General features: G+C 48.8%; 1 protein-coding gene across 1 annotated transcript in view; it reads right to left on the bottom strand.

Moving 5' to 3' along the window:
- The window catches only part of LOC144179205 (cytochrome P450 3A24-like), a 30,824-nt gene extending 19,103 nt beyond the window's left edge, over positions 1 to 11,721 (bottom strand). The window contains exons 1-3 of the mRNA XM_077707467.1: positions 11,612 to 11,721; positions 3,856 to 3,952; positions 3,027 to 3,079 (exon numbers count right to left, since the gene is read on the bottom strand). Coding sequence (XP_077563593.1) covers positions 3,027 to 3,079; positions 3,856 to 3,952; positions 11,612 to 11,679 — 218 coding nt within the window. The 5' untranslated portion in view covers positions 11,680 to 11,721. The remainder of the gene's footprint in view (positions 1 to 3,026; positions 3,080 to 3,855; positions 3,953 to 11,611) is intronic.
- Positions 11,722 to 27,284: the final 15,563 nt, after the last annotated feature.

Raw genomic sequence — 27,284 nt, 5'->3', positions numbered from 1 at the left:
GGTAGAAGATATTCTATTTTAACAATATTAAATACAATAAAAACAATTACTTCGAGTGGAAGAATACCTAATTCGCAATTTGTATTTTTAAAATTTGGTTTTACACATACGTGCAGTTTATCGAAGAGTAAAATGGCCTCTTAAAATGTTTTCGAGGAGTCCTCCAGCACATCAGGCAGTAGTTTAAGGGGTGACCGAAAGATATAAAGCTTGTGGCATAAGGGTGATGTGAATGTTTGTACAAAACGCGAATTCCCTGCGACATCAGTAAAGATGTGACGTTTGTTTCCTTGAAGTCCGGCGCCGATAAGGAACCCATTCACCCGGGCTCCGGTTGATTTCGCAAGAAGCTCTGCAGGGCGATGGTGTTGAGGTTCTCGGAGATGGTGGCTGAAATGACGAACTCGAGGCGTTTCGATTTGATGAAGCCAAACGACGACTTTATATACAGAGAGAGGGAATAAAACTTTATTAAGATTCCAACTGGAGTTTCGAGGACTCGGCCATAAGCCCCTGGACTCTGTACTGTTAAACTTTATATGGGACTATTTTGATTAGAGTAACTGGATACATGAGTACAAACTGTACAAACTCAAGGAAAAACTTCAAGCTGTACTTGGACACTATCTCTAAGTGCGTACAAGTCACTCGAGCTCCTCAAACTCCGTCTAACTACGCTATGCTCCGGGCGTACGCAAACCACTCGAGCGACGCCAGCCGCGACTCTGCTCCCTACGCAGGACCCGTCTAGATTCCCGGTACACAGCTGTACCCTTAACTTCCGACGCGATCCTCACATCTACCACTCGCTTCAGCGGTCGAGACTCGTCTCGCCGGTAACTGCCTAGCTGAATGCTCAGACAACACCGCTGTTTTTTGGCCAAGTTCTGTCTTATAACAAGCCGGTAATATTCTCTCTCGGGCACGCCCTTCGAGCTTCCGTACACACGTAGGAGAGGGCTCAAATTCACGTAGGCAGTTGCCACTCAGCCATCTGTCCAATAATCAATCAGGTGCCGCCACTCACGGGTCAAAAGCCTGTAACACGCGGCGGCGAGAAAGCACTCCGACTGGAAAGTGTCGGGGGAAAGGGGACCGCTAGCGAAGAGCGGTCGTTCCCACGATGATGAGCGACAAAGGAATCCCGCGGCAAAAGCAGCCACTGCCCTGGGACCAGACGACGATAATTACCCCTCGTTGTTCCGCTACACAAACAATCCTCGGGACTTAGTGGGGCGCTCGGCCTTCGCAAAGGAACGTATTCCCGCAGCATCCTCCCCATCAGACAAGCTGTCTCCCGAACGCGATATACAGCGTAGTGTTGGCAGTGCTGTGCCTCCAGACAATGCGGCGTGGCTGTATCCTTTCGCGCTTGCGCTGCTGAGCACGAGGTCGCGGGTTCGATTCCCGGCCGCGGCGGCCGCGGCGGCCGCTTTTCTGATGGAGGCGAAAAGCAAAAACGCCCGTGTGTACGAGATTTCGGCGCACGATAAAGATCCCCAGGTGGTCAAAATTAATCCGGAGCCCTCCACTACGGCGCGCCTCATCGCCTGCGTTGCGTCGGCGCGTTAAAACCCTCAATCAATCAATATCCTTTCGCGCGCCAGGCGGGGGCGCCACGAGAGTTGTTTCCCCAGTTTAGAGCTTCTCAGCGCACCCTCCCCCTGCTCGTCGGAGGTCCTTAGGGCAGCCGCACATGGGATGGGGTACTTACAGTGGGGCGCGTTCCACACGTAACAGAGAAGATGCGTGCTCTGGCGCGAGTATTAAATGACCTGCCGCTTTATTAGCTGTGCGCCGCCTCGGTTGCGATGGTGACGACATTAGTACAGAACACGGTGCTGCTGTTACGCTTGAAAATCTTGAATTTTACCGAGAAAGGGCGGTCACATTGACGTATTTTATTCGAAATAACCTTCAATTAACAGATATTTTGGGCTTTAGCTTCGAATTATCGCGCGCGGTCTTCAATTGAGTTGCATTTAAATTGCCGGGACCAGAAGAATACTTCTAAATAAAATAGCATTGCAATCAAGCTACTTAAAATTATCGAGTATCGACTGTATTACAAAATGACATAATCACTTGGAACCGCAATTTGACAATACTTCATTCACGACCGCATCGACCGGGCCGCAATCGCAACGAGTGCAAGGAAGGAGGCATGATTGTTTTATTTGTTATTTAGCGCGCTTTTGAATTAATTACGGAAACAAGACTTACAAGGACAATAGCATTATTCTACAAAACAAACATAGCTCCGTGTGACACGGTCTGACAAGGACAATTTCGATGCGGCTGGAATGGCTTAGAAGCGGCTGCTTCATGTTATTTGTGCTAAAACGTCGACGGACGTTTGAACGTCTGACAATTACGCACTGGTTTGAGCCATCCAGCCCCACAGAATTCGTTTCGGCACTGTTGCCTTTAAACGCGGGTTACAGCCGTTTCCTGAAGCCGTACTCCCCACACAACAACACTCTATAGAGAGCACACGGGAATTTCGAAACGTTTACAACTCCATTATGAACAAATCGTGTCAGGTAAATGAAAATAAACGTAATAAAAGAGCCGTCTTAGCGGCCCACTGAATTATGTTTTTTTTTTCGAGATATCTTCAATAGTACGGATTCATGGGCAAGATCGGGCTGCATTATTGAAAATTTCATTGCGTACACAGCAGACAAGGATAGGAGGGAGAAGGGACACTGTTGTGTCCTTTATCCTCTCTGTCCTTCTGGGTGTGCCCTATAAATTTTTCAATACATCTACCCAAGGGTGATAGCTAGAGAGAATCCGCAAAAAAGCTGACATTTCCGCACAAAGCGTATATACTCCGCTGACTGACCTGGACACGAAAAAATTCCGAGGCGGCAGCTTCGCACAGCTTCGCCGTAAAAGTTTGATCCGCAAGTACCGCGGCGTTTGCACTTAGTTTTCGGTTTTTAAGACATAGGTAGGATTCTTCGATCCGCGCCCCCCGCCAGTTTGACTGCAGATAAGAGAAAATTGAGAGCACTTCTCACCCGAACAGCCGTCCCATCTTCTGGTATCTTTCTTGGTCGGCCAGACACAGTGGCTGAAAAATGAAAAGGACAAGGGGCGCAGCCCTAGCATTTTGAGAGACGCCAGCGAAACATTGTTTTGTCTTTAATACGTTTACAGCTGGATCTTCTTGCTCCACCTCTTACGAAACCTATGGCGAAGTAACGGCGAGGTTTATTGTAGGGGTAACGCTTTCTGTGTTCTCTCTCTCGCTCTCTCTCTCCCCCTCATCTGTGCAGGTAATGTTATTGGATACGCCAAGATAAGAAATCAGACTGTTCAAGACAAGCTGCAGACTATTCAAGACAAGGTGATTATAGAACAGCCACTTGCCACGAACAGTACATTCAGCATGCTGCGCCACCCGTCTTCCATATTTTTCTGTATAGGCTATGCTGATACTTTTGGTCATTACAATCTTTGTCCAGAGCTTGAAGCGATACCTGTGTATTACACGTCTCCAAATGGTACCGCTAGAGGGGTGCTGGAATGTGAGTGCTTCTTTGGCGCAGAAATCTTTCAGCTAACTTCCGTAATTTGCCTTCGGCTCACAAATACATTGGTTTCTAACAGACTCATTGGCTTCTTTTTTTTTCCTCCGATCATCAAGCTGATGCGTCTTTCCTTGACGGTCAGCTCCCACTCGGCAAACATCTTCCATATTGCCAAGGGTAATCTGCCGTATTAGATGAAAAAGGTGTTCGTTGCCTAATTTTCTGCTTTCGAAACAAAGAACAGGCGGTCTATGTGTTGGCTGTCGTTAAAAGCCATCAGAAACGGTTCGACAATCAAGGAGATTGATTCCCTTACCTTAGTCGGCAGTATCTTAGCAAAGAAAAGCCCGAGCGAGAACTTCTCATGCGCCACATTTTGCGTCTTCCAGTAGTTTCGATGCCTCGAGGTATAGCTATCGCAAAAAAAAAAAACAAAAAAAAACATTTAACAGTCATTGATGATATTCATTCACCCACCTTAGATCAAGTAATATTCTTCCCTATATTCTGGAGCAGCGAAAATATTTGGGCTGCACATAATTAGGTTTCAAATGTGGGGCAAAGAAATGCCACTGTGGGACAAAGAGGGAATAACATTCGAAGTGTCAAAGCGCAAGGCTAAGAGGATGCGGGTTCGATTCCCGGCTGCGGCGGTCGCTTTACTTTGGAGGCGAAAAGCGACAACGCCCGTGTGTTTGAGATTTCGGCGCACGTTAAAGATCCCCAAGTGACCAAAGTCAATCCGGAGCCCGTCACTACGGCGCGCCTCATCGCCTGTGAAGCGTCGGCGCGTCAATCAATCAATCAATCAATCAATCAATCAATCAATCAATCAATCAATCAATCAATCAATCAATCAATCAATCAATCAATCAATCAATCAATCAATCAATCAATCGATCGATCAATCCATGTATCAATCTATCAATCAAATCATAGTGCAAGGTGAAACTCGCACAAAAAGCCGCCCCAAGCCGCCCCAGAACAATTGCCCCGCCCCCGCGTCCTTTCCGTCTTACCCCTCAATTAGTAGGGTTGCCTATCCATGATAAACTCCTGCCGACTCCCATGATGGTACCCTATGCCGAAGACCACCGGCCTTGCAATAGTACACCCCCCCCCCCCCCCCCCATGAAACTTGCAGCAGCACAAATACTGCAGGGTTTAGGGAAGACAACGTAATTTTATAAAATACCCTATCGGAGTTGAAATTGTTTTTCTTGCGTCAAGTGATCGGGAGCTGTGGCGGGCGCTATAAAACGGTTTCAAAGTCTATTTACGGAAATAATTAACTAGAAAATACAATTATTCTAGTTAGGTGCTTGGTTGTATTGAGGAAATAGTCTGCGATCATGAGTCCAACCGGCATAGATTATTAGATTTTCAAAATTGTAATTGCGTACAGAGCTAAAGCGCTCAGAATCTCAGCTCTCCAGACACGCGCAACGGGCTCCGTGCGGAAGCAGAGCGCCGCAAAGCCACGCCCACGTGCTAATGTCACCCGGAGACTGACACGTCACACCCACGTCGCGCTTTATCTTCGGGCCGAACCGAGGCAAGCGCCGTCTGAACATCCGAAATGCATCTGATAGCGGGATTTATAGATTACAAAGATCTCAGTTTGTTTTTCTTATGTTTTTCTTTACATTATTTGTACATGCATCGTGGCCGCCGCACGCCAATGGAGGCAGGTCGTGGCCACATTCGGCATTCGTGAATTTAAAGAAAAACACCCCTCCATATAATGTACGCCATCCTGAAGTGTGGCATGTCGCTAAATGCAGAACAAATTATGGAAATCAAATGTTAAAATTTCAATTACCTACAGTTTTAAACCGTATAGTAACCGCAACAATCATGGACGTATACTGTGTATCAGCAAAAGAACTCCGCCTAATGTTTGTATAATGATGTGCTGTGGAGACTTCTTGTGCGTGCATCATCATTTATACGTCTCCATGTGACAAAAAAAAAAAAAAACTTCAATGTGTTTCCCTAAGAAGGCTTTCATCGCTTAGCCGCGCGCTTTGTATGCCGCCCCGTGTTCCAGGGGGTCAGGTACTCTCAATCTGTTTCCACAGTTTTACCTGTCCTCCTCGTAACATTTTGTTGTTGCGGACTAAATTTCAGTTCTATTCAAATTTCAATTCAAACAACTCATATTTTGGGGGGCGATGAGGTTCCAGCGGGTGATGAACACGAAGCTGTTTGCCTCTTTTCGACCCGAGGATAAAGCGCGGCGTGCGTGTTACGTGTACAGCTCCGAGTGACATCAGCGCGTGGGCGTGGCTTTGCGGCACTCAGCTGCCGTACGGGGCCCGCTGCGCGCGTCTGGAGAGCTGAGGTTCTCAGCGATGTAGCTGAGAACTTCATATTAATCTATACCGGATAATAATTAATAACCGGATAAGAACTTCACAATAATCTAAACCGGATAGCCTCATGATCCTCTACAATTTCCTCGTTCCAACCCAGCACCAAACTAGAAGAATTAAGAAGTTAATTCACAAGTTCTAGTAATTATTTCCTTAAACAGCATGTGTAACCCGTTTTATAGCGCCCGCCACGCCCCCTCATAACTTGGTGCAAGAAAAACAGTTTTACCATGCGGTAGTCTATTTTATAGAATTACAGTCTTACCTGAAACACCCCATATATACGGAACCATCAATCGTATAGCCCAAGTTTTCCTAATGATCTAATGACAATCCGCCAAATCGCGATGACCGAACCTTGGGAACACAATAACAAATTACGATATTATAAAACTTAAGAGTGGCCAAAGCCCCTCGTTCGTAGACGTCTCGATCTCGCCTCCGGCATTGCGCGTCACGGCTATGAGCGTTCCGTTGAACATTGCGACACCAGCTTATACTTCTAAAGTTTTTATACTTCTATTCTTATACCTCCAAACTTCCAACTTCTACTTCTAAACAAGCACGCAAAAACAGTCTTGAGTCCTAAGCGTACTGCTATAGGGGCGACGTCATGAAAGTAGATAGCAAAGTAGCATAACGTTAAAACAGCAGCAGCTACAGTAATTGGCCTAGACACGCAAGAATGGCGAAAGAAAGCGGCGTGCTTTTTTTTTTTTTGTAAAGCAAAAGGAAACAAAACAGTTTTAATGACTTCAAAACAGAAAAGAATCTTGATTCTGCTTGTGTACGCAGTTGTGGGGAAGCATGGCTTCATTATTTGCAGTCGAAAAGCGTCACAGCAACTTGCCCTTATTGGGGTCCGTACACGGTCGTTTCTGTAGTGAAATTCGCGTTCACGCTCCCGCGTGCGCTCAAGGTCTCCTTCCCATAGAGTTTCATACTAATATGTACTAGAGGGAAATCTGGCGCCACTGTCTAGGGGAGCCGCGCTTCAGCGAGCGTTCCGTCATGTACCGGGCAGGCACGTTTTACTTGTCCTTGGCATGGCTCATGAACAGGCTGAAAAGTTGGCTCTCGCTGCGAAAAAGCAACATTATTCCTGTAGAAGGTTCATGAAATTTGATTTGTTATTATAAAATTGAACCTCCAAGAAGATTCATTTGTCAGCTATTATTAAGAAGCTTCATGTACGATGAAGAAGAATAATATATTACCCTTTTTTGTCGATTTTGGATTCGAGACAAAAAAAAACCATATGGCTAGCTAAGCCAAGTAGGCCAGGACATAGGCGTGCGCAGAGTTATCGATTAGGGGGGGGGGGGGCAAAGTCTTACCGCCGCGGCCCCCCCCCTCCCCCCCCCCCCCCCCCCCCCCCCCAGCAACTCCCGACCTCTTCCCACTGAAGAGCTAGCGGTCCGAACGCAGTGCAAAGAGGGATGGTTATAAAATTTTTATTTCAATGCGATGGAATTGCAACACATAAAAATTATTTCTGAGCAGAAATTTTTACTTTCATGTGTTACATCGGCTAGGAATGGGGCATATTTGGCGCCCCCCTTCAGATGATTAGGGGGGGCGGCCGCCCCCCCTGCCGCCCCTGTGCGCACGCCTATGGGCGAGGATCTTCGCTAGCGGCAATGGCGCCGCCCACGGCGGCCCGCGACTGTAGCGACAGATTTCCCTCTAGTATATGTTAGTATGAAACTCTAAGCTCCTTCCCGTGCACCGCCCCCGCGGGAGGATCCAGTTACCGCCGCCGACGCGTATCTCGTTCTTATTTTCGCCGGCGCTCCCTTTGAGGAACACCAACACGGTCTCTACAGTGTTTCTTTCTTTTTCCGTGGACGATGCGCAAATGACCTCTTGACCTTGACACACCCCCGGCGACACACCCCTCGAAGCGCATCGCCTGATTCGCAGGGCCCGCTGTTGGCGCTTGGTGAGAACGGTCGCCATCGCCGCTGCGGCCGAGGCGGCCAACCACCCCCGCAGCCTCCCATGCATGCGGCGCTGGGTCGTTTCGGGCAACGTGACTCATCTAGCGCCCGGCGGAAAGAATGGTGCGTTCGCCATGAATGAACGCCGCGTTCGCCCGGCCTCCTTCTGTGAACGTTGCACGGAACCGAACGGTTTTCAGACGTGGTCGCCAATGCAGCTAAATCAAAGATTTAACCAAGCGAAACTGAGACTCAACCAGACTAAGCAAATTTTGCTTTGCATTTCCAATGTTAGCTGAGCTAAGCCGCAGCCATTTTTTTACAGCGAAGCTGTGTAGCAGTTCACTAATTCCAGCGTTTCGCAAAACTCAGTATAACAGTATAAAGAAATGAAATCACCCACACCAGCAGAATTCGAGCCTGGGTGCGGTATATCAACGGAATTTGAGTCAGTCCTCTTACCCCACGGTTACGACCGTGAGTTAGTACCCGAGAGTCAAATGGCTTACTCAGTGGGCTGTGATTGTGGGGAAAGGAACACGTCACCTGCTCGACACCGAGCGCGTGATGGTGTACACGTCGCACCTGCGGGCGCCTAGTTTAAGTGTGTGGGTTCCGTTCGTTCGTTCTGCTTCTCCTCTTTGCTTCTTCTTCGCCGTTATTCCCCGCGAGATCGACATGTAGGTGGCGACAGCGTCGCGCTGCTAGTGTGGATGCTTCGCTGAGCGGCCCGTAAGAATGCAAACTGTGGGCGCGCTTCGTGCCTTTTTCCCGCCGTATGTGCGCACGAAAGGCGCAAACAGGAGTTGCATGCTGTAGTTCTGTTCCTCAACATTCAATCTGTAGCATGGAAGAGGAAGTAAGTTTTCATTACTACGCCAAAAAAGCGACCACCCATCGGGAATATCAGAATGGCCGTAATAGTGACAATGAACTTGTACGCCGCGGCTCCTGGCAAGCTCGATCTTTCCAGACTATGGCTTCGAGTCTACAATAAAAGCATAAGCAGAAACAAATCATTAAGTCTCGATCTCTGAAATTCAGTTTACAACGGCAATATCAATCGCTTTCACTGGTAGCATGACGCATTCTTGCATTTGTGGGATGCCCTGAAATGGTAACACCACCTACCTGCCCCGACATTCTTTCTAAGAGCTTACGATATTTTTGTGTGTGGGAAAGGCAACATAAAATTACTGAATTTTGATCAGCGCAGAGACATAAACGTAACCGCTCTAACGGGTCCTTTAAATGAAATTTTAGCTACTCTGAAGGAAGGTTTGATGAATAACGGTGTCGGATCACTTATTTACGGCTTTCGTCGCAAGTGAACTTGCGAATTGAATTGTCAACGCACGCAGTACAAGCAACTTCTCATGTTTAGCTAGGTTTTCGCAAAGTGACAAGCAGGTTTACAGTGTGCAAACCAAGCTTCTGGGACCTCACAGTGAGCACAAATTTTCTGTTACGGCTGCTCTGTTGACCATTTGTGTTCCTTTTAAAATCTAACAGGTGCCTTCAACAGCGATATGTGTTTGCATTCTTGCGTATATAAGGTCGATTACGAAACCTAAAGATGGCAAATGAAGTTGCGCGGTTGCAAATGTAGTAAAACGTTTCCTTTTTATTTCTCGTTGCAAATCAGCGGAACGGGTTCTCGGTCACTACTTTGTCTTGTGAACTGAACGTCGCCTTTGTCTTGGCATTTAATTCTTGAGGATTGGTTAAAAAAATGTAAGGATAAAGTTTGCTGTGCATTTCGTTTTCTTTTTCGGGAAGGGGGGGGAGTCTGCCAACGTTCAAGAGCAGCGAGAAGAGAACGCATGTAACGCGAAAAGCCAAACATTGATTATCAGTATAACTTACAATCGAAAGTACGGTAGGCGTCATGTTTTGTAGCGGTGAAAAGGCATTACTTCAACACGTATTTTCAAACCTGATTAATCCACCTTTGGTCCGAGGTTGTCCAGGAATTGCGGCTCGCCTTTTTCAAAATTATATTGAAAGCAAGCATTGTGGAAAAAAATTTTAAAAAAAAACCAGCGAGCCATGGCACACACCCCCACACATGTGGGCAACAACGTGCATTACATTACGCGATTTTTCCTCTTTCTTTAAACTTAGGTCCACCTTAAGAGATCAAGACGTAACCATAGTAGGCTCAGTGAGACACATTTCTGGGCAAGGTGATTCATGTCGGGATTTGAAAATGTTATATATAAAAATGACACACGAAATGCCACATGACAGACGCAAACTCACAACTGCTTAATTTTACCGAGAAATCCGCCCTAAATACTCTTGCGCTGGTTATGCTGAGTGAGACACATTTCTGGGCAAGGTGATTCATGTCGGGATTTGAAAATGTTATATATAAAAATGACACACGAAATGCCACATGACAGACGCAAACTCACAACTGCTTAATTTTACCGAGAAATCCGCCCTAAATACTCTTGCGCATCCATAGAAACGTATTTTAAGTAATACGAAAAATTAGCAGCTCAATATAAACAATCACTGTCCAAAAATGTTATTTATTTTAGGAAAGGTACGGGAAGAACACGATCACACAGGCGCTTGCGGGTGTAAAATACGCCCCCAGTAATGTATGGGTGATAGCGCACGGGTCGTGGGCAGTGTAAGTGTTTTTGTTTGTTTATTTTTTCTATACGGAAACTAAGTAATTTTAGAAGGGTGTTGCAAATGCACGGGTATGCACAGGTATTGTCGCTTCTTACCCGTTTCCCGCACCAAACTTTTATCCTTTAAATAATCACCACGCCACCTTCAGAAACCACCGTTTGACGTTCCCGAAACGGCAGACGGCTGCAGTCAACAATAAGAAAAGCGCAATGTGTGGAAGCAATGTTTTTAACACGTTTCACACTCACGCGCGGTGACCACGACGAAGATGTTTCGTGGAATTAAACCAGCGCATTAACCCGCATCGGCCGCTGGTTATTGCGTTTCTAGAGCAAATGCGCAAGCAGAGGTAACTATGTCATTGCTTAATGTCAAACGAGTACACATATTGGTTGTTTTGTCGTGTGCAGCACGCGTCTTGCGCCGCCCGCAACGTGAACAAGCAGACGACCCGAGAGCGCCATCAACACTAGCAGCGGTTCGTCTCGGCGACGCCAGGGGCCGACTGTGTTCGCGCTCGGGGCGAATAGCAACAACGATGGATTAAAGGTCGTTGCGGCAGCGAATAAGAAGCAAATAAGCTGGAATCATGGACTTCAACCGTCGTAATGGTCGTGAATGTTGCGATCAACTTCGCTACCTTCAAGCCTTACCCGTCAGTGCGAGCTCCTTTCGTTGTTTTCTTTTTTACTTTTGCACTTCAATATTCTTCAAGGTACACCCTGGAGGCGTGCAAAGAAGGAACAGACAAGCGTATCCATGCACGTTCGCGCGAACGCATACACGCGAATATGTAGCACATACAGAGACGTGAGAACCCCCAAATACGCATACACGCTCACGCGCGTGTGCATGTGCGTGCAAGCTTGAGTTCTAAGGGCACAAATAGTTAGTGGATTTTCGGACATTTCAGTATGTTACAGCATTTAACGACTTGGGTCTGGCGATGAAACAATTTTCACGAATGAGTATTAGCGCCCTGCGAAATGAACTCTTCAAAATTGCAGAACGGACTGCTAAAACTTTGTGCTGTTCCAGCCGCCAAATCACAACGGAGCTGTGTGATGCTGCTTTTCCCAGGGCCATGAACAAGGGATGCCTGTATACTTACAAGTAGAGCAGCACGCCCGCAGTCACCGCAAATATTATCCAGTCCGCGACAGCGAAGAAAAGCGCCATGGCATCGACACCTCCGCCCTTTGTCTGACTGCGAAGCGCAAGCGGGGACGACAGACAGTCAGCTAATTGGCGCACTCTTACTGGATGTGCTCGGTTGTCACAGCGCATGTTCTGCACACGCACACACCGGAGTGAACGAACGCATATGTTTTGTACTAACGAGAGACAGATAAGGTCCCGTCGTTGAACTCCATCGTTAAACTCCATCGAGGGAATGTGCGCATGGGTGGCAAAAACATCACAAGCGTCCAGTTTGGTATTTAGGCACGGCGGTCCGAAGTGCACAGGGGGTCAGTCTTCCCTGCCTCCCGTGGCTTTTGCCCGCTCATTCCAGTTAAGAAGATTGCGCCTAGGGGGCCGAGCGGGGGATGTTTACATGTTTGTTTAGATGAGGCATTGTAACGCTCTAAAAATTAATGCGAGTAAGACGAAGGCCATTTTGTTCCAAGCTAAAAATAAGAATACGCACATCCATACTAACCTTAAATTAGGCAACGTACCCATCGAAATTGTCCACAGGCATAAACTTCTTGGGGTGACTTCTTCTACTACCTTGTCCTGGTCTTGCCATGTTGAATCTCTCAGGAAGTCATTGTCAGCGGCACTAGGTGCATTATCGCGATGTCGACATTTCTTCCCAATAACAGCTGAACTACAAATCGACCATGCTTTATTCGATTCCCAACTACTGCCCCCTTGTTTGGGGCACCACTAGTATTGCAAAACTTAAACTCTATTAATTTGCTACAGAAAAAAAGCACTCGGCTCCATAGCTAACGTAGCGTACTCACACACAACCGCTCACCTGTTTCCGAAATATGAGATTATAAGTGCAAAATATGTTGTTTGATTTCAGGTTACTTCGCTCTTGCTTTTTTTTTTCAAAAAAAAAATTTGCAAGGTTTCTTAAAACCTCAGACTAATCTTAGAGTTAAAGAGAGCGATCGGCGCACCCACACTTCTGACATTTGGCTTGTTCCTCGCCGGCGCACGAATTATCTTCTACAATCTTTAACGCACCGATTGCCTTTTATTCTGAACATCTTAGAAGAGAGAGGCATTCGCGATAACTCACTTTCTGGAAGACGATTGCGCGATTATTTTATTCACAACTCGTAGTATCTGTTAGGACTTTTGCTGTACAGTGCACCCTTTGTTGATACTGGTATGTTTTTGTTGTCCACACATTACACGCTATCGATGTAAGTGTGAAGATTTTCTGTTCTCTGTCAATTTTTTCTTGCAGTCCTATCACACATGTGCATTTCCTATTGCGTTAAGGTTTGTAACTTCCAGAAGTGTATGGTGTATGGCAGGGAATGTTTTATTTTTCCACAGAAACTCCTGAAAAATGTGCTCCTATATTTGTATATGTTTTCGCTTGTACATGTGCATCGTTAGATTATTTCTGTACTTTGATTGAGCGTCATTTCGTGCCGCTGTAACTTCAGATGTCTCGCTGCCTGTACGGGCCCCCAGGCACTTTCAAGTGGTCTATGACCGCTTCTCGCCTGGGGAACCCCCCAAAAAATTTGATTGGAAATAAAACGACTTGACTTGACTTGAGTGAGCAGCAATGAGACCTATAAGCTACAAAACCCTAACAAAAACAAGTGCTGGTATGAACCGCAGCCATATCGCTGTGGCGGTCTTATTTCGCGACCCTTAGGTGTCACAAAACCACCCGGCCTCTGTTTAGTCAACGGAGTGGCCGGCGTTCGCTTCAACGTATAATGCTCTGGCGAGGCGTTGCCTTCCTCGGTTTGCCCTGTAGCGTTGGGAGTGGCAGGAAAGTCACAAGGCGCGTCATGCCCACTGGTTGGATCGCTGTAGCTAATCAAGGCCCGTCTGTTTCTCTCTAGCTCCACTCCATCATCGGTCCGCACCCGATAAGACCAAGGCCTCAGGGCTGAACTCAACACCGTTGCCCACTTTAGCAGTCTTTTATCAACACGCGGTTTCCTGGTGCGAGGGGTGGTAAGGGGGTAGCCGCATGGCGACGGTCATAGTCGAGCCTTTGCTTATTACGAACTGCCTCGTCATTGTGTTGGAGGCTCCTGAAACGAGTAAACCTTGATGGTACAAGTTTTTTCGGATGCACCGGGAGCGTAGAGCGTAAGCGTCTGCCCATCAGTAGCTGGGCTGGACTTGTGCCGAACGAGCCAGGGGAGTCTCTGCACGCAAGGAGGGCTAGGTAGGGTTCAGCCGATTTTAGATGCGACGCATCTCTTGCTCTGAGGCATGTCCCTCCTGCGTCGGCGTCGGCGGCGTCCGCACGCCATCTGCGCATGCGCGCCTCTCCTCCGCTCTTCTCTCCAACAGCTGTGCGCAACACTCTCACTCCGTGTCATTATCATAAAAAACAGGTGCGTGCGCGCGCTTCGCTCCCCTCGCGTCTGCTCCGGCGCGCAAGTGCGCGCACGCGCGACTCTCCTCCGCTGTCTCCTCTCTTTCAGGCGCTGTGAATATAAAGCGGGTAACGTGCTGCGGCGGTTCAGTCAGCGCTCGCTCTCGTTTGACGCCGCGTGCCTTTGCTTGACGACTCCGTGCTTGACTTGATTCTTCCGATGAAGACGTGATGGAAGCGACGGTCCCTTCAGCGAGTGGGCTGACACAATCCAATACAAGCGTCAGCGCAAACGTTCAAGGCAACGTTACGACCAATTGAACTCCCCGATGCGTCACATCACATCAGGGTTCCCTCGCGGGAAGATGGGCGTAATTTTTTTTTCCAAGAGACGCGTTTTACGGTCTGTGCCGTACGCTCGGCTGCCGTGTTCGATTGCGGTTACCTTGGGCTGGATGTGACGTGATGAAAGCCGTATCTTGCCGCGAACGCAGCAAATTCCGACGACACGAACTGAGGAGCATTGTCAGACACAACTGTTTCTGGAATCCCGAGTTTGGCAAATGCACTCTTCGTTTGTACAATGACCGCCGAGGGGCTAGTGGAAGACAATAGGGCGATCTACGGATCCCGAGAAAAATAGTCTACAACCACAAGTCCCTTCCGCGCAAGTGGGAACGATCAGCTCCTAGCTTTAGCCAAGGCAAGCTGGGAGGCTGATAACATCATCGGTTAGCCTTTCTCCACGCACAGCATCGCGCAGTCTCGACAACTATCCACCAAAGCTCCCAGCTCGGCGCTGAGACCTGGCCACCACGCCTATTCCCGGGCCCTTGAGCGACATTTCACAATTCCCTAGTGTCTCTCATGCACTGAACGCAGTACTTAACTCCTTAGACTTTGCGGCACCACACTGCTCACTTTTGCGCAACGGGGCCAGCCTGCCGTACAATACCAGCCAAGTTGTTGGCCAGTCGTCTTGTTCTTGCGCCAAGTTCATTTTTGTTCCAGTGCGCTGAAAATTTGTGTTCGCTGATACAGCCTTTTACGTAGCTCGACACTTCGCTGCAGTCCAGCTCCCCCATCGCCAAACCAGATTCCCTTCACGGAGCCCGCGAAAGAGCGTCGGCGGTACCAATCTGCCTTCCTGGGACATAAGATACCGAAAAGCAAAATCGCATGAGCCTTAGTCAGAACCTTTGTATTCCAGGGGGAAGCACATCAATTGGCGACTTCCCCAGCAGCGATACGAGTGGTTTGTAGTCTGTACAAATTGAAATTCCAGCCTTATAAAAAAACACTCCAGCCTTTCTGCCGCCCACTTAAGCGCCAGCGCTTCCTTTTCTATCTGCGGGTAGCATTGCTCCGTTGGTGTTAAAGGAGCTATGAAGAGAAAATGCAAGTTGGTTTTATTCGAAAGATTTCGTGTTTTATAGTGCCCCCAGCGCTTGTCCGGATACAAACGGTGCTTTATTCACTGAGAAATTAAACAATTTAGGTTAAAATTTTCATTTTCCCGCTCAATCGTGCGTTTTCGTGGCCCCAAGTGACATCACTGAAACCGACCGCTCGGCAGCCTAGAGTACCTTCATTCACGCATCCGCCGTACAGGGTAGAGACACGTATACGCTGGCGCCGCCATTTTTGGTTGTTCGCTCGCCGCCGAAGCAAGTAATTGTGTCAAAACCGCGCTAAAATTATCGCCGCAACGCGGTTTACTGAAGAAGTTTGAATCATATTGTCTGTTTCGGGTTGCTAGGTCTCGTGGGAAACGAAAAGAATAACGCGCTGAGCCCGTTGGCCCAATTGCGGTGGCACGGGAACGTTTGAAGGTTGTCTCCACCCTGAACAGCGGTGTTGGTTTGTTACCGCGTTTTTTTACGTTCCGTAGCCTAGATGGCGCCACCATACCGTGTCAAGCGTTTGGTTTGTTTTTGCCCGCATTTAAACCTGGCTTGTTTTTGTTCTGGGAGAAAATATTCGTTCCCTGAAACAGTGCTCGCTCGACAAATGGGGTCACGTAAGACACCGTTGCTTGCGTCAATCGGCCAGTGTCGTCTGAGACAACCCCAAGCCCCGTAGTGCTGTGCAGCGAAACCAGGCATGCTGTGCGCAGTACGAACAGCAGAACGCATCAGTACTTCTACGTTTACATGTGCTTTCGTAACTTCCACGGTTTGTCCCATCATTCTTATTGCTTTGTAAAGAATGTGCTCTAAATTTAAGCGCAAATCGCTCGTTCGTCTAGTTTGTAAGTTCTACCTAATTTGCGTCTGCTTCTGCCAGCCTCCGCCAATCGCAGAGCTTAGCCCATGTGACGACATAGGTTCTGTTGCGGGAAATGAGCTGGTGGGTCGCATGACCATTCCCGTTTTTCCTAATTTTGTAGCTTATTTGAGCGGAGTTTCCGTTAAAAGTGGTGTCAGTATGATTCTAACGAGACAATCTTTTGAATGAACCAAACTTGTGTTTTCTCTTCATGGCTCCTTTAAGGACCGAGGGTGATACGCAGCCGGCCACCTTTTCCCGTCCGACTGCACTTCCATCTGCACCCAGCCGAGACCGACTGCCGATGCGTCGGCAGACGCCATGGTAGCCAGCTTCGCGACGCATTTCGCAGACCTGATCAACGCATTTAGAGCCGCGAATGCTCTTTGCTGAGGCGGGCCCCAATGCCCCTTTTGGTACCTCAAGAGAAGAGTGTACTCCGGAGCGGTGCTGATACGTCACCAAGATTGCTCAAAAACATTGGCAAATAGTTTATTGTGCCCAAAAACCTGCGTATATCCGCAAAACATGATGGCGTAGTCATCTCGTATATGGCTTGAACTTTTTTAAGATCAGGCCTCATTCCCGAAGATACAAGCCCGTAGCCTAAAAACGCTACCCGAGTGACACAAAAGGAACACTTTCCCGATTTTGAGTGTCACGCCAGGTTTAAGGAGCCTTTCGAGTACGGTGTGCAGCCTATCGTCATGTTCCTGTTTCGTTGCTCCAAAAACCAAAATGTCTTCCATTAGGTTCACCATCCCTGGGAGGCCCTCGAAGATTTCCGCCATTCGCTTTTGAAAGCATTCCGGGGCTGAGCTGATACCGAACCGCAGTCGCTGGAAGCAGTACCTACCGAACGGGTGGATAAAAGTTGTCAGCTCCTGGATTTCTTTCGCCAACTTAATCTGGTGGAACCCGGAATTGGCATCCGATTTTGACAAGTATATGGCCCCGGCCAATTGCTCAAAGGCGTCGTCTATAGTCGGCAACACAAACTGTTCGTGTAGGACGCTCTTGTTCAGCTGGGTTAGGTACACCCATATGCACACTTCCCCTGTGGTTTTACTACTGCCACCATTCCTGCACACCATTTAGTCGGCCCGTTTACCTTCCGAATTACTTCACTTTCGACTAGGGGTGTGCGAGTATTCGAAAATGTCGAATATTACTCGAATATTAAATATGATATATTCGTATTCGCTTCGAAAACTATGTATTCGAAATGTTTCGAATATTCGAACGGGTTCGCATATTCGGCTATTATCGAATATTTGGGTTGAATGGGGGGACGCGCCTTTCAACTTCGGAAAAAGGACCACAACATCGTTTTTTTGAAAGCCACATATTCGGCTTCTGTGTTTTCTATCCTGTACATTTGCAAAGTTTTTCCGCCGAAAACTGTCGCAAAGGGGCACAAAGTCAGCGCAAATGGGCGGTGACAAATTTTCGGAGCGCTGTATCTCCGCAACAGTCGCATCGATCGCGGCCATTTTGGTACTATTGGATCGGCCGAGCGATCCTCTTCCCGGTCCTTACCGTCTATTTTATCTTCGTTCATTCCCAAACGCGCGAATGGCAGAAAAAGAAAGACGCACAGACGAAGTGAGATATAGATGTTGAAGCGCGGTTGGCCTTTCTGTCGGCGCGCGTTGAAACGGCCCTCCTGATTGCGCGTCGCTGCGGCATTTCAAGATGGCGGCCACCTGAACTGCGTAAAGCGCCTTTCTGAGTTCATTTGCACGGCTTCGCTCGGACAAGTTTCTGTTCAATCGTTTTATCTGCTGTGGTATTCAACAAAGAAAGACATTATCGCGATGGGAACGCCTGAGATCACAAGCCATATTACGGGAAGTTGCGTGTCTCGAAAGGCGTTTCGGTCACCGAACACTTCTCGTGGTGCGCGTGACGTTACCCTGGAGGGGGAAACATGTTGTGCGCGCTAGTGATAGCGGTTCCCGCAGTGAACTTTTCGCCTTATTTGCGATGGTTACAGGTTTACCGTACTTACCCGATTCTAACGCGCACCTTTTTTCCGCAAAAATAGGCCGAAAAATTGCATGCGCGTTAGAATCGGATACGAAACCGAAACTGCCGAAACAGCTGAAATTTCGTTCCGCCCATCGCCATCGCCATCTCAAGATGGCGCCAAAGCTTTTAGCAACAATTTTTCGGATCTAGGCGCCTAGGCTTTTTTTCGGCGTTCACACAAATCGTCCAATTATTCCACTTGCGTGCTTGATAACAGCAATGGCAGCAGCGGCAAGGAAGGTGCGCCGCTTCCGCGGCTTACGAGCGGCTCCCACGCATTCACAACGAACGGTTGGCTGAAGCGTATGCCTCTGGAGAAGCTCGCGTGATGGGCATGCGAGGCGTGGGCCACGATCCCATCGAACATAGTTGAACGTTCGTTCAGAAGTATGGCATCGCGAACGCGCTTGACGGCACCAATGACGAGATGTTGTGGTCAGCAGAGAGCGACGAGGAGTGAGATGAGTGAGATTACTTCGGGGAATAAATCGCCCGTTCCTCTCGCATTCGTTTTTCTTGCTCACAAAGTTCCTTGCGCGTTACAAACGGAAGTGCAAGTTTTTTCGGTTTCTTTGCCTGGAAAATCGGGTGCGCGTTAGAATCGGGGGCGCGTTAGAATCGGGTAATTACGGTAATTATTGCTAAGCTTGACAGTATGCTCGCTAGCCTTGGGAAAGACACGGGCGACGCGTCAAAAGCTTCGGCGCGCAGGGCGCAGCTGCTGCGCTTTGAAGCGTCGCCTGACTACGCAACCTGGTACGACTGAACGCCAGTAGATGTAATTAATTCCCGTGACTTTAAATTTAATCTTAAGCGCGACCTGACGGGCAATGTCAGGGGTAAACGAAGTATGACATGTTGCGGTAGATGAGCGCCGCGACGGGGGTGAGCCATATCGCTTTCTTGTGCAACGTTTCCCGTGCTCTTCGAGTAATCATGCAAATAGGTCCGAGTGAAGAATAAGAACGAGTTGACAGCGTTAAAAATGTACCTTATAATCCTTGAATTTAACCAATTGATTTTTTCAGGGAAATAATTATACCAATGCATGAATCTATAGTTCAGTGCATATTGGATGCCCTGAATTTTACCAAAACAGTCCATGTACTGAAGTTCGAGTTATGCATAATATTATACCAAGCTTCAAAGTAGCTCATTTTTACCCTTTTGGTACGTAAACTTTTGGCAATGAAGGCCTGCACGTAAGCTGCTTCTCCAGGCAAGCATATAAATCATAAAAGAAGTAAAAAAAAGAGTGCTTAATTTGTTGCCATGGTCACTGCAGAGGGAAGTTTTGCAGTGCAATACAAGCAACCAGCTAAACTAGTTTGCATTGAAAGCCACCTTCCCCGCTTGGTCCGCAAAGTGGACTGTGTACTCTTCCCACAGAAACTAAAATCGATGTTTTATGGAAAGAAAAAGGCTGCAAAAGGCTCTCTGATTTCAAGGCAAAGTATTCCAGAAGCCCCGTGTTAAAAAAAACATGAAAGGCTACAACCCTAGCGACTTTTCATGAACGAAATCTATTTTTCAACTTCGGAATCCGTTCTCTCAAAACAGTTTTTTTTTGCCACGTACGTCACTTGTTTTAGTGATTTCTTCGTTACCTGTAGGTCTATTTTTTGTTCCGTTTTTTTATTGTGTTATATTCCTTGATGAACAGTTCAGGTTGTGACACTCTTGTTTTTTCACGTTTACTTTTTGTGAATTTTGTTCAAATGGTCACTCACTTTCTAAATGCCTGTTGTACATTCACCTCTAAAAAACTGAAAACTAAAAAAATTGGGTTCTAATTAAAAATCCAAGTCTCTCGAAACCTCGTCCATTCATTTGGGAAGGCAAAGTACGTTTAACAAGTTTTCTATCATGTTTTACAGGCCGCTCAAGCTCAGTACAAGGTGGATAGAAAGAAAATTTTATAAATAAAAGAGTTTTCAGAACATCACTTTGTAATTTTTATGGTGTTATCCCAAACGCATTTCCAGTTATGCTAATTTCCATCAAAATTGACAAAGAAATCAAAAGGTTGATTTGGAAAGCCACACCCCCCTTAATTATTCAATATTCGCTTCGATATTCGAAGCTAGATATTCGTATTTGATTCGTATTCGTAAAATGTGATATTCGCACACCCCTACTTTCGACCATTTTGTCCAACCCTAGTTTATAGGGTCCTTTAACGGGATGGGTATTCGACTACGAGTAAAAATTGCGAAGTGAACCGCACCCTCTTTCATGCGAATGGTGTAGTCGCCGGGCACCATGCCCATGCCACAAAAGAGCTGTGGATATATGTAGAGCTCGTACTGTTTATAATCAGCAGTATCAACACATTTGATCACCCCGAGTGCTTCAATGGCTGGGAGCCCTAGCAAGACACACTTCAGTGACTCTACAACGTACACAGTTTGTCGCGCTGGTGTGCTTTTCCAAATGATGCCAGCACAAAAGGAACCCTTAAAATCGAGGCGCTGATCTGCGGCGCTTCTCAACACAGCTTGTGATCTGTCTATACGAGGCGGCCCACCGGGAAAATCTGGCGGAACGACAGTGATTTCGGCTCCCGAATCAGTTTTTGCGTACAGCGGGGGAGTTGCGAACCCCTGTAACCGGAACCAGGAAGGGGCCCAAATTGCGAGCTGATCACATCTGAGGGAAGGGATGAGCCCTTGTAACCCAATTACTATGGGGCCAGGGTGCAGAGTTACGGGGAGTTTCGGAGAACTGGCTCCCCAACCGAGTACTACACCCCCGCTGCACAGACGCACATATGGTTTCCATGGGGCCAGGGAGTGTTGCGAACCCCTGTAACCGGAAGCGGGGAAGAGGCCCACTGTTTGTTCTGGTCGCCGGTTGAGGGAAGTGATGAGCCCTTGTAACCCAATCACCCCGGAGGCAAGAGTGTAGAGCCAAGGGGAGTCCTGCAGAACTCCTCCCGATCCTCCTGGAGGGGGTGAAGTTAGGCTACTAAGGGTCACCCAAACGTTGTGAGGCATGTTGGCCGGCAGTGGGAGGGGTGGTAACCACGAGGAACATATTTCCTTAAGGGATCTGCAAATTTAGCACGGAGTCCCATCCCCATGCCGTGAGAAATGGTGGTGTTGAACTACGTCTCTACCGGGTGCGCCACAGGAGGAGCGGGGTCTGCTTCTCTGCTAGTAGGCAAAGTATCCGCCTTTGCCACGATAACCGTATCGGTGGCTATACCTGCGGATCGCCTGCGGCTCATAGGTGTGGATCGAGTGCTAGTGGATGTGGCGCACCGAGACCAGGCCATAGTGCGTGATCACCCATTGCTTGCCCCCTGGGGATCTGATGAGTGAGCAGAGATGGACCAGCAGTTACGACCTATATTGCTTTACCTGCAGCTCCCCCTTCGGGGATATGCCCCTGTGGTGCCGGAGAAAGACGCTGTTGCCGGTCACACCTGTATCAAAGACGAAAGGGGCTGTCTGACTGTCGAAGGGAGCTGTCGAACGGCCAGCTGGTTTGACGCATCGGAGTCCGCGAAGCTGCTGCGACCTTTGATTCTGCAACAAAGACGCTAGCGCGGGGCCTAACGTGAGGGGGAAAGCCGGTGCCTACGCCGAGTGGTGACCACCCGAAGGGGGCACGGAAACCTCCGCAGGGGCCCAAAACAAGGCTTAACCAACAGAGCAAGGGGAAACCTAACGCATGCAGCGAACGCGGCGCGGAGGGTCACCTGCGCCCGAACTGCCCGCGTGTCCGGGAGCGAGACAGCCGCGACAAACGCACCAGCGCGCATAGAGAGGCTAATCGCACGGGTCGCCACCGAGCAACCTACAGGTGTGGGGGATCGCTTAACGAACGTAACCATGCACTGTGGGAACCAAGAGCTAAGCGCAATAGTGGACAGCGGGGCAGAAATCACTGTCGTGCGGGAGAGCATCGTGCCCGACGCGCTAACGTAGTCTCACGGCACCGTGAGGCTTGCGTCCGCGTTTGGGGAACAAGTCGAAGCTAAGCTAGTAGTCCTCCCGTTTGCACTAAGGGTGGGCCAGGCGATTTTCTCCAGTGTCGTGGAAGTGACTCCAGTACTATGCGCACTCACAGACAAGCTAACATCGCGTACAGACTGTTTTTTATCCGCGGAGGATTGGGGCGTTCTGCAGGAAAACCGAGACCAGGAGCAGGAGGCAACCGGTATGGTCGGGCAACCGACGAAGCGCGATGAGCTTGTAGCCTCACTTGAGCTGAACGAAGAAGACGCTCCCCGAGAAACCCTAAAACAGGCTGAGGAAAACGTGCAAGAAGCGGTGACCGGTGAGGTTGACAGCGACGCGGGTGATAAGGTTCACGAGCGAGAGCCCACTGCGAGTGACGCCCATGCGCTGAGAGCAGAGCAAAAGGGCGACGCAACCCTCGAAAAAGCGTGGCATGATGCAGCCGACAAGAAGGGAGGCATGCTGGTTATTGACGGCTTGCTCTACCATCCCGACAAGGTGCTGGGGGAGCCGATCAAGCAGTTGGTTTTGCCCGTGGAGCGTCGTTGCCAAGTGCTCAGACTGGCTCGCGAATCGCACTGGGGCGGTCAGCTTGGTTGTCGAAAAAACAGCGCTTGAATAAAGTACACCTTCTATTGGCCAGGCATGGAGAAGGACATCCAGGAGTGTTGCAACAGCTGTCATGGTTGTCAGGTGAGGTCAGACCGGCGACTAACAGACCGCATGCCGATTGCTCCGCTAAGCCGACCAAAATATCCGTTCCAAAAAGTGAACATCGACGTGGTAGGGCTGATAGACCCACTTTCAAGGCGCGGATACCGATACGCATTATGGGTCGCAGACTTGTGCACTCATTGGCCGGAGGTGATTTGCCTAAGATCATTGACCGCGAAGGCTACCTGCGACGCGCTGCTGTCCGTGTTGGCTAGGACGGGAGTCCCGAAAGTAGTTAGCTCAGACTGCGGGACAAACTTTACCGCGCAGCTCACCACCGAGTTTCGGGCGCGTCTCGGGTGTTCCCCGTGGTTCTCTACCCCCCATCACCCTGAGAGCAACGGAGCGGTAGACTGTTGGAACCGGGTGGTCAAAAATATGCTTTTCCACGTGATAGGCGAACACGAGGGCGAATGGGATGAGTTTGTTCCATTTTTGCTCTGGGCTTACCGCGAGGTGCCACATGACACAACCGGGGTGTCTCCATTTCGATTGTTGTACGGTAGGTACCCGGTCGGTCCATAAGCTATACTCCAACGCTCGTGGACCGGAGAAATACAGGCAGCATTCCTACTATGTAGAGACGCTGGAGGGAGCACGCATGCTGGTCCACATTAACCGACTGCGACCCTACACCTGCCGAGTGCAGAACATTGCGTCACATTTCACGACCACCAGGACTTCGGAGAACTCGAATACGTGTTCAGAAAAATCGCTGCGGCCGAGGTTGCCCCAGTACTCCCTGAGGAGAAAACCTTGCACCTACGCCCAGGGGATAGGGCCAGCATAAGAGAATCGTTCCAGCAATATGACCCCCTATTTTCCGGAAACTTAGGAATCGCGGAGGTGGGAGAGCACAGGATTAAGCTCATCGAGGGCGCGGAGCTAAAGCGGAGCCATCTGTACCACATGCCGGAGGCATTGAAGGGAGAGGTGACGAAGCAGGTGAACGAACTGCTAGAATTGGGCCTTATATACAGGTGCGAAAGTCCTTCCGCCCACCAACTGGTATGCGTTTCAAAGAAAGATGGCACGGTAAGAATGTGTGTTGACTATCGAAACCTAAACGCGATCACCGAGCCCGATGCTTTTCTTATGGGTTGCCCTCAGGAGTTGGTTTTAAAGGTGGGCAAGGCACATTTCATCCCCTTGATCGACCTACGACGCGGGTATTGGCAGGGACCACTTGCCGGAGGGTTGTTAACTGGCTACCGCATTCGTGTCGCACATGGGACAGTTCGCGTGGCGGGTGATGCCTTTTTGTCTGCTAAATGCAGCCGCCAGCTTTCGGCGAATCATGAACCAGCTGCTCGCACCTCATGAGGGTTATGCTTGCGCGTACCTCGAGGACATTGCCGTTTTCAGCGAGTCACTGCCCGAGCACCTGCGGCAGTTAGACGCCGTGTTTGCGACGCTCGCCTCGCTGGGCCTCTCGGCGAACTTAGAGAAGTGTCAGATCGCGCAGTCTTCCATTCGCTACCTGGGTCACGTGGTGGTTTCCGGGAAGCATGGCAAAGCTGGAGGTGATTTCCGGGAAACCAGGCAAAGCTGGAGGCGATCAAAGGGCTTAAGGTACCCCACACTGAGAAAGAGCTCAAGATCGCGCTGGGCCTGTGCGCATATTACAGGGACTATGTACCCAACTTTGCTGCCATCACGATGCCTCTGACTCAGTTGACGGCTAAAGGCACTCCCTCTCGCATCCCATGGTCTACAGTAGCCGATCATTCCTTACAAATCATAAAACGTGCTCTCTGTGATGCCACCTCCTTGACAACACCCGATATCACCAAACTCGTTTGGCTGTTTACGGACGCGCCCGCCATCGCCGCGGAAGCCCGCTTGGCTCAACTGAACGATGACGGCAAGGAGCTGCCGCTAGCGTTTACCAGCCACCGCTTCACGCCCACGCAATCGAGGTGTTCCACCATTGAACGCGAGGCATTCGCGGTGATTTGGGGTCTGAGGAAGTTCGATAGTTGGCTATTTGGCGCCCAAGTCATTGTCGTGTCCGACCACAACCCACTCAGTTACCTCACCCAGACAGTACCGCAAGGCGCAAAGCTCACGCGTTGGGCCTTGGCACTCCAGCGGGTATAGCATTGTGGTAAAACACTGGAAAGGCGAGGCACACGCCAACGCGGATACCTTGTCTCGCCTTCCGAACGAGTGCTGGAATGAGGCGCAGTAGCGGCTCTGACATACACACTAGCCGGGGGACAGTGTGGGGAGGCCACCAGTGCCGGTATGCGCGCGAAAGAGAGGTGGCGAGACGGCCACTTCTTCAGAAGTGGCCGTCTCGCCAGTGGTAACCAGTGTACCTTTGGTGCTTCTATGTGTTTTTGTTTCCCCTTTTTTCTAGCGGCGCGGTATTGTTGTGTCGGTGTGTAGCGTGTCTCACGTTATATTGTGTCATTTTAGGGGCAGACCTCCTCTTGCTCGGGCCCTGTCCCGGCCGTACACGGCACATTGTACACGGCACTTTGATGATGATTGTGGCAGGATCCCCCTAGGGATTGGCCAACCAAAGATTGGCCGAAGAGGTCATAACGTTCAACGCGTTCGTTGCTACCCAACAAGGAGGAGAGGAAGAAGAAGAGGTTGTCGTTCGTCGCCTGCGAGCTCAAGACTCTTGCTCGGGCCCTGTCCCGTCCCTCGTTGCTGCCATACACGGCGGTATTATGGTGATTGTGGCAGGATCCCCCTAGGGATTGTCCAACCAAAGATTGGTCGAAGAGGTCAAAACGTTCAGCGCGTTCGTTGCTACCCAACAAGGAGGAGAGAAAGAAGAAGAGGTTGTCGTTCGTCGCCTGCGAGCTGAAGACACGTACCGGGGGTACGCGACACAAGACGCTCTGCAGAAGGCGACGTCCAAGGTGGCTAAAATGACACACACCTAATTCGCCAACTTATCCATGGAGATTCTCATCCTCCCAAATAAGTCATACATAATCACCACAAACATCGACGTCGTCGACGGGCTTGTCAACGGAGCGGTGGAAAGCTTGACGTGTCGACTCTTTATATGATGTTTGGGCGAATGTTTCACGGTTTTACCGATAAGCATTTTAGCTTCGCCCATCTCATCATCATTCAATTCGTGGAGAAGGCGGGATTTTTTTTAGCTTTTCCTTCGTGTGGACACGTAGAGTTCTAAGCTCTAAATTGCACGTAAAGCCATAGATACATGCACACTAAACTTTTTTACACCCTTTTGGCCAAAAAGGGCGTAAAATAATTGAAAAAAGGGTGTTGGGAGGCCCTTACGCCCTTTTTCTTGAATCTCAACACCCTTTTTTGTAGCTTTCCACCCTTTTTGCGTGAAAAAAAGGGTGTTGACCAACCTCAACGCCCCTTTTTTTTTAAGGGTGTTGAAAGGGTGGGGAAAAGGTGTTCAGATCATCATTGATTGAGGTCATGCATGCAATATAATTTCAAAAAGACATCCCATTGCACCATCCTCCCAACCTCGTCAAAAATGTTCAAAAGCAAAAAAAAAAAAAAAAGCTGCCAAATTCAATAAAAAGCAGCGGCAGCACCGACGTTGAAACAGGAAAAGATATCAGCCCTTGCTTATTACGACATCGACAGAATAACACTCCCCCTCCCACTTTTTGTTTCCTACAGCCTTGCACGGAGCACAGCACAGCCTTGAACTGTGACATCTGTACCATCATTCCGTCGTTCCCTGTTCCTCTCCTGCCCCACCAGCACAATCATAGCCCTCTCTGACAACAGTCATTCTCGTCACTCAGTGGAGTTATAACGTAGTAGCAATCACAATTTTATTCCATTCTTATTGTTAGCGACCGTAAATATTGTGTACAAATGCAATAAACAGACCACCTAGTTTCTCCTGCAGAAACAACGTTGGAGAACAAGGCAGATATCAAAAGAAAACAAAAGTTGGGGAGGTAGGGGCATGAAATCGGGCGCTAAATAAACAGACGCCAAATACTAATACGATTACTTACACTAGAACACTGCCAAATTTCATTGCGCAGTGTTATCTTACTATCTGCTGCTTTTTTTAACGTTCAAATCGAGCGCCATAAGCTTCAGTCCGCGTTTTGTGTTTGTAAACTTTAAATATCTAAGCTTCTTTATTATAATACACACAGTAAATAATAAACCTAAAGATTATGTTATATTCAGTAAAAGAGGTAATTATTTATTGTTGTCGTTTTAATTTGTTTACGCAACTCCCTCCCTGCCAACGGCCGATATCTTGAGTACGGCGCGCGGCGGCGTGGCCGGATTCCGGAACAGATACCCCGTGA

Source organism: Haemaphysalis longicornis, unplaced genomic scaffold (assembly GCF_048455015.1).
Source record: "Haemaphysalis longicornis isolate Haplotype H1 unplaced genomic scaffold, Haemaphysalis longicornis Haplotype H1 scaffold_4, whole genome shotgun sequence".
NCBI lineage: Eukaryota > Metazoa > Arthropoda > Arachnida > Ixodida > Ixodidae > Haemaphysalis > Haemaphysalis longicornis.
Note: the sequence above shows the minus strand (reverse complement) of the source record. Positions and strands in the feature narration are given on the sequence as shown.